Source organism: Vicugna pacos, chromosome 27, assembly GCF_048564905.1.
Source record: "Vicugna pacos chromosome 27, VicPac4, whole genome shotgun sequence".
NCBI classification, from domain to species: Eukaryota; Metazoa; Chordata; class Mammalia; order Artiodactyla; family Camelidae; genus Vicugna; species Vicugna pacos.
This window is the reverse complement of record NC_133013.1, coordinates 23,990,463-24,009,287: the sequence shown is the minus strand read 5'-3', so window position 1 is coordinate 24,009,287 and position 18,825 is coordinate 23,990,463. Positions and strand designations below refer to the sequence as shown.

The following is an 18,825-nucleotide window of genomic DNA, read 5'->3' as shown; positions in this document are numbered from 1 at the left end:
TTAAAGATAGAAGGGGAACCAGTGGCCCTAAATTGAGACTATGTACCTTTCAAATAGAGGAGGTGAAAGAAAAAAGATAATTAATATATTTATATCTTCCTGCCTTCACACTAAAGAACGTTATTTCCTAACGTGAGCCCAGTCTCCTTTCTTTCACTTTTATAAATCTTCCCAATGATCCTAATGAACCTCCCAGAAATTCACTCTGATAGAATTTAAAGCTCCTCACAGAGAAGCCATTCATTACACCGTACATTTACCAGTGACAGGTTTGAACTTAGAGTTGTTAGAATTTGTTAAGTTTTGTTAGAATTTGTCAAGTTTTGAGAAGAAAATATCTGGCCTTACAGCATTCTCCACAAAGCCACTTACCTGACAGATACTTCTCACATTCTGCGCTGGGAGTTACGAAGCCTTCACTTTTTCTTTTTGTGCTAGGAAAATTATCTGCCAGAAGTAACTCAGGTAACAATTTCCAAATTCAAAAACTGTACCCTCCAAACAGCTCCTGTTCTTGCCCTGTAGGGAAACTACAGCTTTCAGGGCTTGATTCCTGTGACATTCTATAATTATTGATAGTATGAATCAAAGTCTAAAGGTCTTTTCTAGAGAGGGGCTGTGTTATTTGTGGTGCTTCTGTGGAGGGAGGCAGGGAATGAAACAGGTTTAGCTCATGTTTCCAAAGCATCCCCTGGATTTGGCATTCTTCCTTGAAGGGCAGGTTCACATGAATCCCAGATTTGATTTACCTCAGGGTGAAATACAAGCCTCTTGTATTCTGCGAATTAAAATGGTCCTTGTGCCTCCCAAAATACCCCTTGTTTTCAGTGGAATGTGAGCATTCTTGGTAAGAATACTGCTAGATTCGTGTGCATCTGTTGCTATGGCTGGATATTCGGTTACATGGTGTGCAGACTTTATTCAGCCAAAAGCTGAAGTGGCTACTTATCTATCACACAATGAAGTTTGCTGCCAATATTCGTCCACATGATAAGGTCAGTAACTTTAATCGGATGGGACTCTAGCCCATATTCGATTAGAAGGAAAAGAAGTATGTTGCTCTTATTCTATTTTTGTATTTTTTTATATTCCCTTTTTCTTTTTGCTAGATTGAGACCTTCTGTCAGTGAGTAGTAATAATAGTTGATCACTTATTGAATGTCTACCTCAGTGAATGGTCTTGGGTACATTACATTAATTGTCTCTAATCTTCAGCAGCTCTGAAAGGACACACACACACACACTTTCCACTTTTAAGTTGAAGAAACTGAGATTGAGAGTAGTTAAATAGCCTCCTCAGGGTTTACACATGTGGTATGTGCTGGAGCACATTTAAAGCATAGGTATTTCTGATTTTAGACTTTGTATTCATTCTTTGACTTACCAGGTAAACCTCATATGGATAGCCTAGGTTTAAACTGGAGTTCACTAGTGCCCTTTTGAGCTGTATTTGCTGTTGTATTCTTTGAAAAATTAAAAAAAATTCCATAAATACATTTTTAAATGAAATTATATTCTAGGATATTATTCATTTGTGAATAAAATTTCCTTATTTGAATTGACTAATATGGTATGGAACAAAGCATGAAATTTGAAGATTACAGTCGTACATTTACGAGTTGTGAGGCCTTGGGAAAGTTACCTAATTTGCCTGAGCCTTAATTGCTCCATTTTTCAAACATGGATAATACTAGCGGATGGTGTTTTTCAGAGGACTAAATAAGATCATGTATGTGAAAGTATTTTATAACCTATGACGTTATGGACATTATTAAGATTAACATAAAGAAGAAATTTCTTCTTAGATAGACCATTCATCATTAAATATCTACTGAGTGTACTTATTAGGTGCTATGGATAAGGCAGTGAATGGGTCGACAAGAACCCTCTCATGTAATTAATATTGTGCTTCTGCAGTGTCCAGTATGGTAGCTTCTGGCCACATGTGGCTGTGTAAACTTAAGATATTAAAATTAAATTAAAGTTCAGTCCTTCAGTCACACTAACTAGCTAGCAGCCACCATGTTGGACAGTACAGATACAAAACATTCCCATCATTGGCCAAAAGTTCTGTTGTAAATCTCTTCATGGGAGAGACTTGTGATAAGTGATTTGAAGGAACAGCCAAATCAGAAAAAGCAGTGTTTGAGCTAAGAACTAAGGGAAATGTACAAGTTTTCTACATAACATAGAGGTGGGGGAAGCAGTTCAGAAGCAGTGAATGAAGAGCATTTGCAAAGACACTGAAGCAGGAAGAAGAGAAGGATTTAGATGGAGAAAGTCCTCGTGAATACAGGACCTGTGTGGCCAGATAGCTCTACATGGGAGGAAAGTCTTCCTTGATCATAACAGAGAAATAAAGGAAGGTGTGGGCAAAGTGGAGATAGGCTGGTAGATTTTGTGGCAGAAAGTGAGGATTTTCGTGTTCCAGTAGCTTCCATTTTCTCTATGAAATGTGAGATCTTATGTGAAAGCAAGCGGGCGGAAGGAAAGGGTAGACTTGCAAGGAGATGGGCAGCGTGTGAAGCAAGTTTGTGGAAGAGTGAGCAGACTAGACAGACTTACTAGTAAGGTTCTGAGTCTATCGTCATACCAGCCTTTTGCATGGTATGACTTTTTCTCAGGCTCAGAAATGGAAAAGGCTGCCAGATGTTCACTAATCCAGGTAAATAAATTAATGCATGCAAGGCACTGAGGAGGATGCCTGGCCCACAGTAAGAACTAAACTAACATTAGTGATTTCTGTTACCACTGCTGGGGTTTAGCTGCAGGAGTAACGAACAGAAGGACAGAGTGGGAATGTAGCACGTGTTTGCAGGAAAGTGGTTCCAGTGATTCTAGGCCTGTGGAATTCATCATAGGTAAAAAAGGAGGTAAGACAAGATGGAAGTGATGTCCAGGGGGAACGTGGAGAGATCTGCGAGAATCTCTGGTGAGTATCTGTTGGGGGCGCTGCTCAAGCAAGTAAGTAGAAAGGAGAGAAGATTGCTCGAAGAGTGCGGTATATGAAACAAGAAGTAAGGGCTTCAGAGAAATACTACATACAGTCCCCTTACTACAGAACTCTACAGTCCACGTAATATATGGTGTTCTTGGTTACGAGCAAATAATTACTCTGTTGTCTAAATAAATGACTTCAGCAGTGGCAGGAAATCCCCAAACTGCCTATAAATTGGAACATGGGGAGTTTGACATTCTGAGAGTTTACAATGCTTATAACATAATATCCAGGGCTACCTTGAAGAATTAAATCAAAATACGAAAACCTGCTCATGTTCTGATTTTCATTTTCTCTGCCACCATACTCTCTCACCTTTTCTCTGTCTCCAGTTGTATTCTAGCTTAGGGGTCATGCAGAAACTTATGGCAGCAATTGCTCCAGCAAATCCTGTGGATGGGCAGTACTGTCCTCCAGTTCTCTTTTGTGTCACAAAGACAAGATTGGCATTTGTGAATATAGAGTAATACCAGCCTTAGGAAGGTTTTTTTTTCCTTCCCCTCAGGTGCTCTCTGAAGTGATTTCTAACCCAATAAAAGTAACTTGTTTCAAAATATTTAGGAAAATAAAATATTGTAGTCTAATTCATTAATGACATTCTTCTTTTTCATTTTGGATTGAAGGCTTCAGCGATTAGCCAAAGATCTTCTAAAACAACTGCAAGTACAAGACAGTGGCTCATGGGCAAGCAATAAGGTTTCTGCTTTAGATCGAACCCTTGGTGAGATCGCTAGAATACTGGAAAAAGAGGTATGTAACTTATCTCTGGCCTTAATACTTAGGGTTCTTTCTTACCATGACATCAGCGCCGTAGGGCTGTAAGGCAGACCTTCAGTATATGTGTTTCTTCTTTGTTTCCAAAAGCCGGTCAGCCACTGGTGGATGTTTTTAATTTTTGTTCTTAATGAAATCAAAGCTATTTTTAGTTGTTTTAATTGAAGTCCTCTATGGCAAAAATGTATATTTTTTGATCAAGATTTTCTGTCATATTTTCCCCCACACAAACAACATGAAATTATTTTAAATGGAATCAGAGTAATAAAGATACACAGTTCTATGGCAAAAAAAATATAAAACTTTGAATTTTACAACCCATAAATCACAGATTATCGCAAAACACCAATTTCTTTCCTGTTTCCAGTGGAAGATTTGGCAGTTTTCTTTAATGACTTAGAGTCATTAAATGTTTCAATGGCAGTTTAAAAAAATCCTTAATGATTTTAAAAGTATTTATTATTCAGTACAGAAAATTTTAAGTGTACAAAGAAGAAGTAAAATTCCCTGTAATACTCACTGTTGACGTTTTATTGTTTTTTTTCTAATCCTATTACTGTACATTTTTTATGTTATTTTATCTGGCTGATTTTATCATAAATATTTTCTCATGTCTTTCAAAGTTCTTTGTAACTTAATAAACATCACATTTTACATAGTTTATATCACTTAGGTGGTTTCTAATTTTTCTATTTAAGGTAGTGGCCGTCTTTATTAGCTGCATTTTTTGTTTTCCATGTTTAAAATGTATAATATTTGATATATACAAAAGAATGTAGTGATAAAAACAACATAAAGACAATGAACAGCTGTGACCTCGTGATCAACCCGAGAATTAGACTGTTCCCAGTACGTTTATTGTTCCCGCTGTGTTCCTTCCTCACCCCACCACCCTGCCTCCTCTCCCTCTGAGGGAAATACTGTCCAGAATTAAAGGGGTAGCCTTTCTTTGTTTTTTAAAAATAGTGTTATGCTGTCTTACATATAAATGTATATTTAAATAACATACTATTTAGCTTTGCTTGTATTTGACCTTTATGAAATATCACACAATTCAGCTGTTTTTCATTTATTTTCCCTGTTGTCTAGTGAGTACTTCATTGTGTTAATACTATGGCTTTTTAATTCATTCTTCTGACAGTGGATGTTCATTTTCGAGATTGGTTGTGTCTGTGTGAGTGTGTGTGTAAGAGAGAGAGAAAGAGAAAGAAGCAGTACTGCTCGAAACATTCTTATGTCAGAGCAAGTGAACAAGAAGTTCTCCAAAGTGTAGAGCCTCAGACTTTAGTCTGCATCAAAATCACCTAGAGGGCTTGATAAAATACCTTGCATTTCTGATTCAGTAGGTCTGGAGTGGGTCCCAAGAATTTGTATTTGTAACAAGTTCCCAAATGACACTGATGCTGCTGGTCCAAGAACTGTGATTTGACAATTAGAGCTCTAGTCTGGGGCATGTGCCTCGGGTGGAACTACTGGGTTCTCAGTCATATGAATGAACAAATTTACAAGATAGTGCTCAGCTGCAATTTGGCATCAGATGATACAATCCCCTGTAGGAACTGTGAGCAACACAATCACTGTGACATCGTGGCAGAGCCACACAGAGTCAGTTCTCTTGTATGATACATCCTTTTCAGAATATGAGAGAGTTCAGAAACTGGTAGTTGTCAGACATGTGCTGCATGGAGTTTTGGAGGTTTGACATGCTTTGGGAAAATCTCTATTTTAAAATTAGCACATACTGATTGTTTTTATGAAGGATACTTAAACTTTCATCTAAAAGGTATTTGCTTGAAGATACTATCATGTGCACCTTATCTCATGAATATTGTTTTAGATTGAAGTAATCACAGAGGTTTTGACGAAAAAGTAAAATGATCTGTATAAGAAAGGTATTCAGTATGAAAATCTAAGTAAAGTTATTTCATTCACAAAGGGCCAATTTACCGGAATACCACTGATTCCCTATAATTTGAGGGAGAAAAATGTAGTCTGGCTCCCAGTCTAAATGGTCTGTGTCAGGAACCTTGCTGTAAAGCTGTCCTCAGAGTATATACTGCAAGACCACCTAAGAGTCTAAACTTACCTACAATAAGATCCTTTTGCTACTTTTATAACTAAAATCCTTTTTACCTAGCCAAGACAGACTCACTTTATGTGGAATTCTGTTCATAGAGTTATACTGACATTTCAGTGTAATTCAGCTGATGATATTTATGATTTCAGTCTAGGAATTATAAATAACCATTCCTTTTTGTTTGGAAAACTGCCTGGAGTAACAAAATCATTAGTGCCAAAACCACGTACCCGGTGAAGGATTTGAAGACAGCCTAGAAGTGACAGGGCTAGGACTGGTAGGAGCTCGGCAGGCACTCACTAAGGAATGATGAGAGATTATTCTTGAGTCCTTTGTCCTCTTAATTTAGACCTCAGCAAACTGATGCTTTCTGTTACTGCTTTGACACAGTTTTCCTTAGATAATTTTTCTGAAGTTCTGAGAACTATTTTAGAGCTAATGGGTTGAACCTGTAATGCACGAAAATGCTCTTGTCACAAAAGAGATCAGGAAACAGGAGACTTGGGTTTTGTAGTACATACTGTGTTTCTTGGGTACCTTCTGGCTTTTTGGGGTCTCTGATTCTTTTCAGAAATAAAATCTTTGTAAGCTTTATTGCATGTGTTACACTTTTTAACAAACTTTAGCTGCTTCTATAAGAAATATGGTGATATAGGAGACTTGCACCAACTCTGCCAACAAAAAACATCTACAAATGCTGGAAAAATAAAAAAGTAATTTTCTTAAAAGCATCAAAAAGCTACAGAGAAATTAAAGAATTACCAGGCCAAAAAAAAAAAAAAAGAATTTAGTCAGTTGTGCTTATAGCTGAATGTCCCAAGAGCGTTTACTAGGCTGGCAAGTGTGAATTATGATTTTGCAATCTCATAGAGTGAGAGGACCAAGTACAAACCTAAGGGCTGCCTAAAGTATGAAGTCTAGGAAATGTGCCCTTTGCAAAGATAAAACCACCATAGCCTACCCCCTGACATAATCATGAATCCTCTCACTGGATCTCAGAGACTACAAAGGAAGTGCCTTGGAATACTGCAGAAGTTATAACCATCCAGCCCTGGAGTGGATCTGCAGCCCAAATTCATATCACCTCTATTATGTCAAATGGTGAATTGAGTTTAAAGTAGTCCTGGATTGATCAGTGGCATTCCCTAGGAACCTGACAAAGGAAATTCAAGTCTTAATGGGAAGAAGATACCTTTATTCTAGGCCTCAGGTAATTTCTGTCAAGTAATTTCACAAGAGCAAGTAACCATAGTCAAAAAACAAGGATTAAAGTAAGTCAGTGTGAGTAAGAGCAAGCAGAAACTAGAACAACAAGGCTTCCTACTAGTCACAAATCATCAAACTATGTTTTTTATGTTTTAAGGAAATAAAAGACAAGCTTGAAAATATCTACATTTATGAACTGAACAGTAGTGACTGAAGAGGTAACTCAGAATAGTCCTCTCACTGATGACAGTAAAGCTAGGCAAAATGTAAGCTGGAACTGAATTGCTAGCAGCATAGTGAAGAATTACCAGGCCAGAATCTGGGAACATGGCATTTGGGACTGGGTACATTTGGTGATCCAAGAGAGGTGGATGAGAAGCCAACTAGTACTTTTGACATTGTCGTAGAACTGCTGGGGAAAACATGTTGGAGTCTGGGACTACCAATGATAGTGGCAGAATATTAGTGACTACCTAGGATAGTGACCAAAAAACGAAGACATATTTTGAGTTGGGATCTTAAAGGACGGAAACTAGGAGAGAGTGTATAGAGAAAATGTGCCAGTCATTGCACAGGCTGCAGCTCAGCCTCCAGTCATCTGGGTGGCTGGGAAAACCCCAGTCACTGAAAATGACCATAAAGTGACTGTGAATCACTGATACCCCCAGATACCTAACAAAAGCAAACGGAAGTTCTGTTCTGGAGGAAGATAATAATCAACCTAAGTCTCAAGTTATTTCAACAAAATCATTTTCAAATATATTGTCTGACAAAGAAAGGTGATCAGTTGTACGAAGGGGCAAGACATTATGAGTGAACAGCAGCAGCAGCTGAGCCGCACGGGCCCTGGAACTGCTCACCGTGTGCAAGGGTGTGAGTTGTAAGTACTTTCCAGAAGGTGCAGCACATTTGACAGGAAACAGAAATTTGGAAACTAAGCATTTTAGTAATCAAAATTAAGAAAACTGTAGACAACAGCAGAATAAACCAACTGGAAAGAGAACTAGTGTATAAGATAAGTCATAAAAAAGAATTCACATACAACTTAGTAACAAAAAACAAACAACCCAGTCCAAAAATGGGAGAAGACCTAAACAAGCAGTTCTCCAGTGATGACATTCAAATGGACAAAGACACATGAAAACATGCTCGGTGTCACTAATAATCAGAGAAATGCAAATCAAAACTACAATGAGGTATCACCTCACACCAGTCAAAATGGCCATCATTTGAAAGTTCACAAACGACAAATGCTGGAGAGGGTGTGGAGAAAAGGGAACCTCCTGTACTGCTGGTGGGAATGCAGTTTCATGCAGCTTTTATGGGAAACAGTATGGAGATTCCTCAAAAGACTAAAAATAGACTTACCATATGATCCAGCAATCCCACTCCTGAGCATATATCCAGGGGGAAACTCTAATTCAAAAAGGTACAAGCACCCTAATGTTCATGGCAGCTCTATTTATGGTAGCCAAAACATGGAAACAACGTAAATGTCCATCGACAGATGACTGGATAAAGAAGCTGTAGTTTATTTACACCATGGAATACTGCTCAGCCATAAAAAAGAATAAAATAATGCCATTTGCAGCAACATGGTTGGACCTGGAGATCATCATTCTAAGTGAAGTAAGCCAGAAAGAGAAAGAAAAATACCCTATGATATTACTCATATGTAGAATCTTAAAAAAAAAAACTTACTTAAAAAACAGAAACAGACTCACAGACATAGAAAACTTTCAGTTATCAGGGGGAAGGGAATGGGGAGGAATAAATTGGGAGTTCAAGATTTGCAGATACTAACTACTACATATAAAATAGATAAACAACAGATTTCTTCTGTATAGCACAGGGAGTTATATTCAATATCTTGTAGTAACCTATAATGAAAAAGAATTTGAAAACGAAAAAAAAAAAAAAAGAAAGAAAGAAAGAATCCAGACTGAAACATGGAGAGAAGAAAAGGCTTTTAGGAGATAACAGAAGAATATCTTCCTGACTTTGTAGTTTTGCTTGGACAAGAAAAGGATAAAAAAAATTAAAGGGAAATGTTAATAAATGTGAATTAAAAATAGGAACTTTTATTCATCAAAAGACACCTGAAGAAAGAGTAAGAAGACAAAACAACAGAATGGCAGATCTTTAAATGTGTATCCCACAAAAAAGGGTACCCAGAGTAGGAATAAGGAATTCCTACAAACAAATGAGGAATAAAACCCAATAACAACCCAGTAGGAAAATTGTCAAGAGAACAGACATTCCAAAAGAAGAAATCTAAATAGCCAGTAAGTAAATGCAAAGATAGTCAGTCTCTTTAATAATCAGGAAAATCCAAATAAAAACTTAGTGTGATACTGATTCATCTATCAGAATGGCAAAAATTAAGCACTGAAAATACCAAGTATTGGCAAAGATCTAGAGCAGTGGGAATGCTGATACGCTGTTTGTGATAATGTAAGTTGGCACTACCACTTTAGAAAGCAGTAAATGATATTATCAACTAAAGTTGCAGGCATGTGTATTATATTTTACTTCTAGGTTTGTACCCTAGACAAACCAATGCATACATGCCCCAGGAGTCAATGTACACAAATGTTTAATGTCAGCATTGTTTCTAATTGGCAATTCCATAACCAAATAAGGAAAATGGCCGAAGTGTCCATCAACAGCTTAATATATAAATTATGTTATGTTCATATAATGGAGTATTATTCAACAGTAAAAATGAATAAACTACAGTTATGGGTAACAACATGGGTGTATCTCACAATGTGTAGTGAGTGAAACAAGTCACCAAAATATGTGTATGTACTATCACACTTCCAGCTCTATAATCTTCAGAAATAGACAAAGTTACAGTTACTGTTTTAGAGTATATTCATAGTTGGTAAAATTATAAGGAAGATGTAGAAAATATTTCTCATGAAAAGCAGGATAGTGATTTTTCAGAGAGGAGGATGGGATGTATGATCAGGTAGATTTACCTAAGTGGCTTCTTAAGTGCTTCTAGTCTTTTTTCTTGACCAGGTGGTGATGTTATGTTCAAGTTGTAATTATTCTTTAAATTGTAGAAAATGTTTTCTAATTTTTCTGCCTTTCTTTGTGTTTGTTATGTTTCACAATAAAATTAAAGTTCAAGTTAAAATAAATTGCTCCAAAGACACTTTTGATGCAGAAATGTTTAATTATTTCAAATAAGAGTTTCTAAAACATTCTTGTATGTGCAAAGGCACTTTCCTCTTCCTTGCCATTGTGATATTTGATCCAAGTAAATGCGATTTGTATTTGCATTGACTTTTCTCTTTACTCTGCCATGATGAACATTACATTTAAGTTTGGAATAATAACAGCATCCCAGAAGCTTTCTGTGGCTTATCAGTAACATGAGACATTTGTATGCTGTTACTGTAAGTAAACAGTTTAAGCAGATGGATTGGACATGGAGTTTGTCCAATTGCCTTTCCTGACTTTTTTAGAACCCTGCCAAATTTAAATAGGGACTCGGCTGTGAATCTCTTGAACCTGAATAAGTAAACCACATAGCTGACAGCATTCATAATTTAACCTATTGAGAGATGTCAAATCACAACTGATTTTGTGAGGCCTATAGCAAACCCTGCCATGCTTCAGTGTTTTTGAAATTCATCTTGCAAAATTCCACCAACACATAACTGCAAAGTAAAAAGGTAGAAATTCTTTCTCACCCCACCCTCTTTTTTTTTTTTTCCTGTTTTTTGCCAACTGAGGTTTGTGGCTATTTAACACATACCTAGATTCAGAGAAGATGAACCGCTAATCCCTAAGAGATTTTTCAACCTAATTGTGTTCAGAAAATTGTGTTCAGCGCCTGCTAGACACTGCCTGTCTTCCAAACTTCATGGTTGTATTTGGTTTTGCTTCTCTTATTTTCAGCTGGAACTCTTCAGTTGAGAGGAACTGGAAAACATTCAATTGTAGGAACCTCCTATTTTCATCCCTTCATTTACTGTGTTCTCAGTTTATGTAGTTGTTTCCTCATAGCAGCTGACAAATTAACTGTATACAGTTTGTATGACACTCATATTTTGCTGGAAGGTGGCAAGTATGCTGTATGACCCAGAGTAAAATGAAACTTTCTCATATCCTCCCTTCAGCTAACTTGTGTTAGGCAACGAGTATAAGGAATGGAATTAATTGTTATTGAAAGAATCATACAGAGATCTAATTTATATTTTGTATGATTTGTATTTTTAAAAAGGAAACAGTGAAGGAAAAGAAAGGAAGAAGTGTTTGTGCATTTTGTTTTTGGTGGTGGTCATGTAGGTGTGTCCCGTTGCCAAAATTCAGCAAACTGAATACTTAAATCTGTGCATTTTACATTAACTCTGTTTCAATAAAAAAGAGAGAGAGAGAGATAATCAAGAGTCTTAAATAGTTTATACTATTTTTCAAATGGTGAGGTTTGTCTTTATAAAAACACACTGTTTTAGTCATCTTGTCTGAAATCACTTATTGTGGCTTCTTAATGCCGGCATCTCAGAACCCTCCAGCTCACTCACACTTACATTTATTTTGCCAGTCATACCTTTCTCTTAATATTTGGTTAAATTATTACTTTGACTTTTTGGAAAGCGCTTTTTTTTTAACTTTATAGTTTTATCTCCTAAGGGTCCATCCCTAAGTAATACGCTTTAGTTTAAACATGCCTGGTTTTGAACTTTATATAAATGGAATGCTCCTCTCTGTAATTTGGTGTCTCGTTTCTATCAAGATTATGTATTTAAGGATTTATGTTGCTGTAGAAGATTTTTTTCTCCATTGCATCATACCGTGTCATTGTGTAAATTTACCACAATGGTATTTATCCATTTCACCATCGATGGACATTTGGGTTATTTTTATGAAAAATGTGCTTCTCAACATGTATCCTTGTACTAATGTGCAAAAATTTCCCTAGGGAGTGGAATTCCTGGGTCATAGGGTACAGATATCTTTAACTTTTATTCATAATGCTGTTTTCCAAAGAAAGTATATCAAGCCACGCTGCTGCCAGCAGAGTATCAAAGCCCTGCTTCTCCCTCCTTTTCTGACACTTGATATTATCAGACTTCAAAATTTTTGCTAATCTCGTGGTATATGGTAGTGTGCTTGCTCAAGTTTAACATGCATCTCTGTTGGCAGATAGGTTTGGGCATCTACTCATATTGGTTGGCCATTTGAATTCTATTCTTTTGTAACATGCCTCTTCAGATCTTTTGCTCAGTTTTCTACTGATTTGTAGGAATTCTTTTTTGTGTTCTGGATAACAGTCCTGTGCTGTTTAAATGTATTAAAGATATCCACTCCTATTACTCAGCTGTCTTTTTACTCTCTTTTGGTTCTTTTGATGAACAGAAGTTCTTTTTTTTTTTAATTGAAGTATAATTTATGTGCAGGAGTATATACATTTTAGGTATACAATATAGTGTTTCACAGTTACAAAGATTATACTCCATTTATAGTTATTATAAAATAACGGCTATATTCCCTCCGTTGTAAAACATTTCCTTACAGATTATTTTATACCGAATAGTTTGTACCTCTTAATCTCCTACCACTGTGTTGCCCCTTCCCCTTTCCTCTCCCCACTGGTAACCACTAGTTTGTTCTCTGTATCTGTGAGTCTGTTCTCTTTTGTTATATTCACTAGTTTGTTGTATTTTTTAGATTGCACATGTAAGTGATATGATATAGTATGTCAATTTTAATATGAAAATATGTATCAACATTTTATGCTTAATAGCTTTTGCTCATCTTTATAAACTGTTGTCTCATTGCTAAGTCAAGAAATCTTTTCCTATATTTTCTTGAAGTTTTACAGTTTTGCCTTTACTTTTAGTTTATTATGAACCTGGAATTAATTTTTCTGCTTATTCTGAGGTTCCATTTTTTTCCATCTAGATGCTTAATTTTTTTGATCACTATTTATTGACAAGACTGGTTTTCCCTACTGTTCTTTGGTGCCTCCTCTATCATATATCAAAGTTTTGTAAATATATGAGTTTCTTCCAGTTTTTCTGTTTCAGTTTATTCTCTCCCCAGTTGTCTCTTGATAGGCTCTTAAAACAATCCATTAAATTTTTAATTTTAACCACAGTATTTTATTTTCCATGTCTAGAAAGCATGTTTGCTCTTTCTCAAGTCTTCTACAACTTTTTTCTGTAATTACATGTTCTTTGCAGATATTTTTAAGCTTATTTTTTATTTTTACACAGAAAATATCATTCTACAACCTGTGTCTGATAATCTCTATCTCATGTCTTCGAGTGTGTGTTTTTACACGTTCTTTGTTGTGATGTCTTGTTTCCTTTTTAACCTATTAGTTTTTCATTACATGCTGATGTTTGTAATTGTGAAGAACTTTGACGTATATATTCATAAGGGGTATTGGTCTGAAATTTCTTCTGATGTCTTTGTCTAGCTGTGGTATCAGGATGATACTGGCTCCAGAATGAAATAGGAAGTGTTCCCTCTACTTCTGTGTTTTAAAAGAACTTGAAAGAGATTGCTGTTAATTCTTTAAATGTTTGGTAGAATTCACCAGTGAAGCCATCTAGTTCTGGGCTTTTCTTTGTTGAGAGGTTTTTGATTACTGATTCAGTCTCTTTACTTGTTGCAAATATATTCCAGTTTTCTATTTCTTCTTAAGTCAGTTTTAGTAGTTTGCATGTTTCTAGGAATTTGTCCGTTTCATCTAGGTTATCTAGCTTGTTCATATATGCTTGATCATACTGTGCTCTCAAAATCTTTTTTATTTCTATTGAGGTCAGTAGTAACCTCTCCACTTTCATTTCTGGTTTTAGTCATTTGGGCCTTCTTTTTCCTTAGTCTACTAGAGGTTTATCAGTTTTGTTGATCTTTTTAAAGAGCCAGCTTTGGTTTCATTGATTGTTCTCCTTTGTTTTTCTTTTCTCTGTTTTATCTCCACTCTAATCTTTATTTCCTTTAGTTTGGGGTTAGCTTTGAGGTCAGTTTGCTCTTCTTTTTCTAGTTCCTTAAAGTATAAAGTTAACTTATTGATTTGAGATCTCTGTTCTTTTTAAAACAGACATTTACATCCATAAATTTTCCTCTGAGCACTGCTTTCAGTGAATCCCACAAGTTTTGTTATGTTGTGTTTTCCTTTTCATTTATTGCAAAGTATTATCTAATTTCCCCCTTGTGATTTCTTCTTTGACCCATTGGTTGTGCAAGAATGTATTGTTTAATTTCCACATACTTGTCAATTTTCCAGGTTTTTTTCTGTTACTGATTTCTAATTTCATTCTATTGTGGTTGGAGAAGATGCTTCATATAATTTCAGTCTCTTAAAATTTATTTACATTTGTTTTGTGGTCATTGTATTAGAACCAGTTTTAAGAATAATTGGAAACCTAATATGATGGTGCCTTCCTCTGGAAATATTTCCTTATTGGGGGTTAGATGCTAAAAGTACTAATGTTTCTGGAACCTTAATTCAAGTTCAAGGCTTAGGGTTCCCTAGGCCCCTTGGGTATCCTGAACAAGCTACAAGTATGTGGATTGGCTGGCTGACTTCCATTTGGTGCTTAGTATGAGGGTGAAACTTTTCAGTCTTGTTTGGGATTGTTTTACTTGTGTCGTTTTGCAAATGCTTCTCGTGGGTCAGCAAAAGCAGCTTTGAGGGCTATGCTTCTGTCTCTTGGTTTTTCCTTTCTCCCAGCTTTCTGGCTTGCAGTTCTCTCTCTGGTAGTCTTAATCCTTTTAAGAATAATAGAACATTTTTTATTCAGTTTTTTTGGTTGTTTTCAGCAGGAGGATTTATCTTACTTGCTCAGTTTCCCATATTTGAATGAAATAGTCCTAATTTCATTTTAAATCATATTTTTTAAATAAATTACAAATGGAAGGATATTAAAATAATGTCTGTAACATGAGGATTTTAGGAAATGGCTTTTCCAGTTAAGTTAGCTAGTTGTGTAACTGAGGATCAACCTGTTTCATATCAAGACATACTGCAAATCTTGGAAAACAGCTGTATGTCATCTTCTACTTAGAAAAGTGTCACATGTAGAGGGTTTAGTTTAAAAAGAGAATGTCTGTCTTTGCTGACTGCACAGTACAGGTCCTCATTCAGAAAAGTATTCAGTTCATTGATCAGAACTGTAGAGCATTAGAGTTGTTTATAGCTAAATACTAGCTACACACTTTTTGGTGGTTATTTATTATTTCTCCATGGAAGTACAGGGATTGTGGCATGCTTAAGGAAAGCTAAGCATGAGAAATCAAAGCTAAGTTCACGACTCACCTAGGTGGGTGAGTACCAGTTCACTGTGATTAACCACACATCCCTAGAACACAGCTAAGGGAGGCTTCTGAAAGCTATTAGATACACAAGTACACTTCCCTAGAGGGTCAGTTTATGCAAACATTAGAGACAAACTATTAAAAATTTATTTTACGCTCTTAGATTTTTGTGCAAAGGACCGTTTTAGTATTACCTTTTGAAGAAAGGTAATTTATAAGATACTTTTTAGCAAGTAATTGATAAATTTTCAACAAGACATGTCAATTATTATATTGGGCAAAAAGTATCATGAAAATGATGTTTGAGAGCCAGAAATAGGAACATGAATTATTTAATCTTAATTTATTTACATTGCTAAAAATGACAGTGCTACTGATAAAATTAAGAACAAATTGTTAGAGTTTTTTTCTTCACTAATGAAGTTGTTGTTGAGTGCATTGTTGTTATGATTTAAAATAAAGAAGTGAATAGACAGTGCTGTGTAAGAGACCCTTTCAGCCCAACATATGTCATGAGTGATTTCACCTTTCGGTAAGATGTGCTTATTGAGGTTTCTGCTCACAGCGTCCTGACAGTGTTCCATCATGCTACCACTCTGGCAGTATTTTGCTCTTGGGCTCACCTTATTGATTGATTGCTGGATGCAGTGAGTAAACACTTACTGTTTTTAACCATATTTATATAAGTCTGGGTTCTCGGAAACAGTGACACTGAAAAACGAGAAATTGCCTGTTTAGAGTCCTTGATACTAGCTGTCTTCAGTTCAGCTCATTTTTTTGTTTTTTACATTAATAGACTCCATGGGAAATACCTTGTGTATGAATAAGGCAGGTAGAAGACCTTTTTCTTTCTGAATAGTATGTAATAGAAAACAGTTTTCTGGTTAAAATAAATACAGATGATGTCATTAAAAAAGAGGGTAAAAAAATTTTTTTTTGAAATGAAACACTCATGAAGTTTTTTTTGCTGTTACTAGGTATATAATTCCCATGTCTCTGGAAATTCACTTTTTTTCTGGCATTACAGATTGTTAAATGGACAGTTGGAGAAACTCTGCCTTAGAATAAATTAAATTATCTAGGTTGTCCTCTGTTCCATTCCCAGGAACTATGAAGAAACAGAGGATTATTGAAAGTTGCATGTGATGTGGGTCAAAATTGGACCATCAATGGGAAGGTATTAAGAAAGCAGATGAAAGCAATGTTAGAAGCATGGACCTAGAACCTGCTACCTCTTTATTGTGTGATCCTGGACAAACTGATTCATCTCTGGGCTTCAGTCTCCCCTATAAGTAAAATATAAGTAAAATGTATAATGTTGACATGTCCCGAAGGATTGTGTGGCTATTAAATGAAATAATTTGTGTTTAATTCCTAGCAATCAGTAAGCAGTCAGCAGATGTGGATACAATATAATGCAGTCATTAAGACCACAGGCTTTGTGGTTATGGGCCTGAATTCAAATTCCAGGTCAGCCGTGTAGTAGCTCTGTGAGTTTAGCCAGATTATTAACCTTTGTAGGAAGCTTCAGTTTCCCCCTTTGAAAAATATGGATAGGATTGCATATCTAACTCTTCAGCTGTGAGACTTAAAAGTTAGTAACAAAATAATCAACTATTACTTGTTTTAGGAATGAGAGGATCTAAAAATAAATTAATATAACATCTAAAAATAAATTAATATAGATCAATGTCAATAGGAACAGAAAAGGCATAAATTAAAATTAAATACTTATTCCTAATTTTTAAGTTTTAAATATTTAATTTTAAGAAGAGCCTAATTTAGGATGGTTACCAAAAACCTGCAAGAAACATATTTAATAATGAAACATTGATGCACTGTCCTGGAGGTCCTGCTCAATATAACAAGAAAAAGCAGTAGTGATAACTGGCTAATATGTACAGTACAACCACATGGATTGTATAATCACTGCTCTGTTTTGATCTTTTGGTACCTGTGAAGTATGTTGCTAACATATTTGAACATCATACCTAAATAAAAAATAAGCAAGCAAGAAAGTTGCATATATTTGCTGATAATTTGATTGTCTATTTTGAGAATCCAAGAAAATCCACAAATTGTTGAAACCAAAAAGATGATAAAGGTTCCTGGTTACAGGATCCATTTACCAAAATAAATTATGTTCCTAGACACTAATGACTAAAAACTAGAAAAGTAAAAAAGAAAACAAATTTAATGTCATTCTTAATAACAACAAAAACTATTATAACCTAGGAATAACCTTTGTAAAAAACATAAATAAGACTTTTATGGATAAAATTATACAACTCTACTGGAGGAGTATTTCAACAAATGGGGATGCTTGGTGTCCATGATTGGGAAGATTTATAAAGATGTCAAGTCTCTACAAATTAAACTATAAGGAAAATTCAGTTAAAACTGCTGTAAACTTTTTCATGGAATATTCCAAGGTGATTCTAGTACTTCAGAAAAATAAGTTATTTAGAAAAATAAAAGTGAGAATAACCAAACAAATTTTAAATAAGAAATAAATGAGAGTTGACGATATCATCAACATGGGGGGATAAATATTTTCTGTAGTCTTCCCCCTGCCCCAGAACACCAGCTTAGACCCAGAGTCCAACAGGGAAGCTCTAGTGCATTGTTGGGGCAAAAACTCGAAAATAGATGCATTGAAGAGGATAAGAGGAAGTCACCTTTACCAGTGTCACCCCTCCCCCAACGAGGATAGTACATGGCCACCAGAGGCCTTCTCAGTCTGTGATTTCTCCCACAGGAAAAAGTGAGAGCATGTTACTGAGAGTCTGCCTTCTCCAGCTAAATGCAGTACTGCCAAGGAGACCCACTTCTTTCTAGCCCCATCCTGAACACTGAAGTGTGCTGTGTGAGGGGGACAGGGTATGGCTGGGAGAACATCGGTAGAATGTGGATCCTACTAACCACATTGTGGACCATCAGAAAGCCTGCCCAAGAGATGCTGGGGGTGTCTTGACTGAGACTCCCCGCCCACAAATGCCCCAACACACACACGCACGCGTGCGCGCGCACACACACACACACCCTGGCTCCCAGCCTGCAGGATTGAGAGAAGTCACCTAAATGTTAACATTCAGCACCATCCTTGAAGCAAGTGTATCCATAAAAAGATGTGAGATTCCCTAATAGTTATGACCAAATTAATTTTTCTCCCAAAGCCAGTCAGTAAAGAGGAGGTGATAGCTTCTTTAAATAAGAAGACAGCAATGCAAGATATCAGGGAAACATAATGCCATCAAAGGAACACAGTTTTCCAGCAACTGACCCCAAAGAAATGGAGATCTAAGAAGGGAAAAGAGTGAAGAAAGCCTAACAAGAGCCATAGTCTGCCATTAAGAGAAACAGTCTGCATTATTGAAGTCCAGTTAGGAGAAGAGAGGAAAGAAAGGGTCTGTTGAGAAAGCTTATTTAAAGTAATAATGACAGAGAACTTTGCAAATGTGGGAATCTGGGAAGAGTTTAGAATATC

At 36.0% G+C, this 18,825-nt stretch overlaps 1 protein-coding gene across 5 annotated transcripts in view; it reads left to right on the top strand.

The window, feature by feature from the left end:
- Nucleotides 1–18,825, top strand: part of SCAPER (S-phase cyclin A associated protein in the ER) — a 269,359-nt gene that overhangs the window by 106,226 nt on the left and 144,308 nt on the right. For all 5 annotated transcript variants that reach the window (XM_031691717.2, XM_072950937.1, XM_072950939.1 and 2 more), the window contains one exon: nucleotides 3,622–3,748. In XM_031691717.2, coding sequence (XP_031547577.2) covers nucleotides 3,622–3,748 — 127 coding nt within the window. The remainder of the gene's footprint in view (nucleotides 1–3,621; nucleotides 3,749–18,825) is intronic.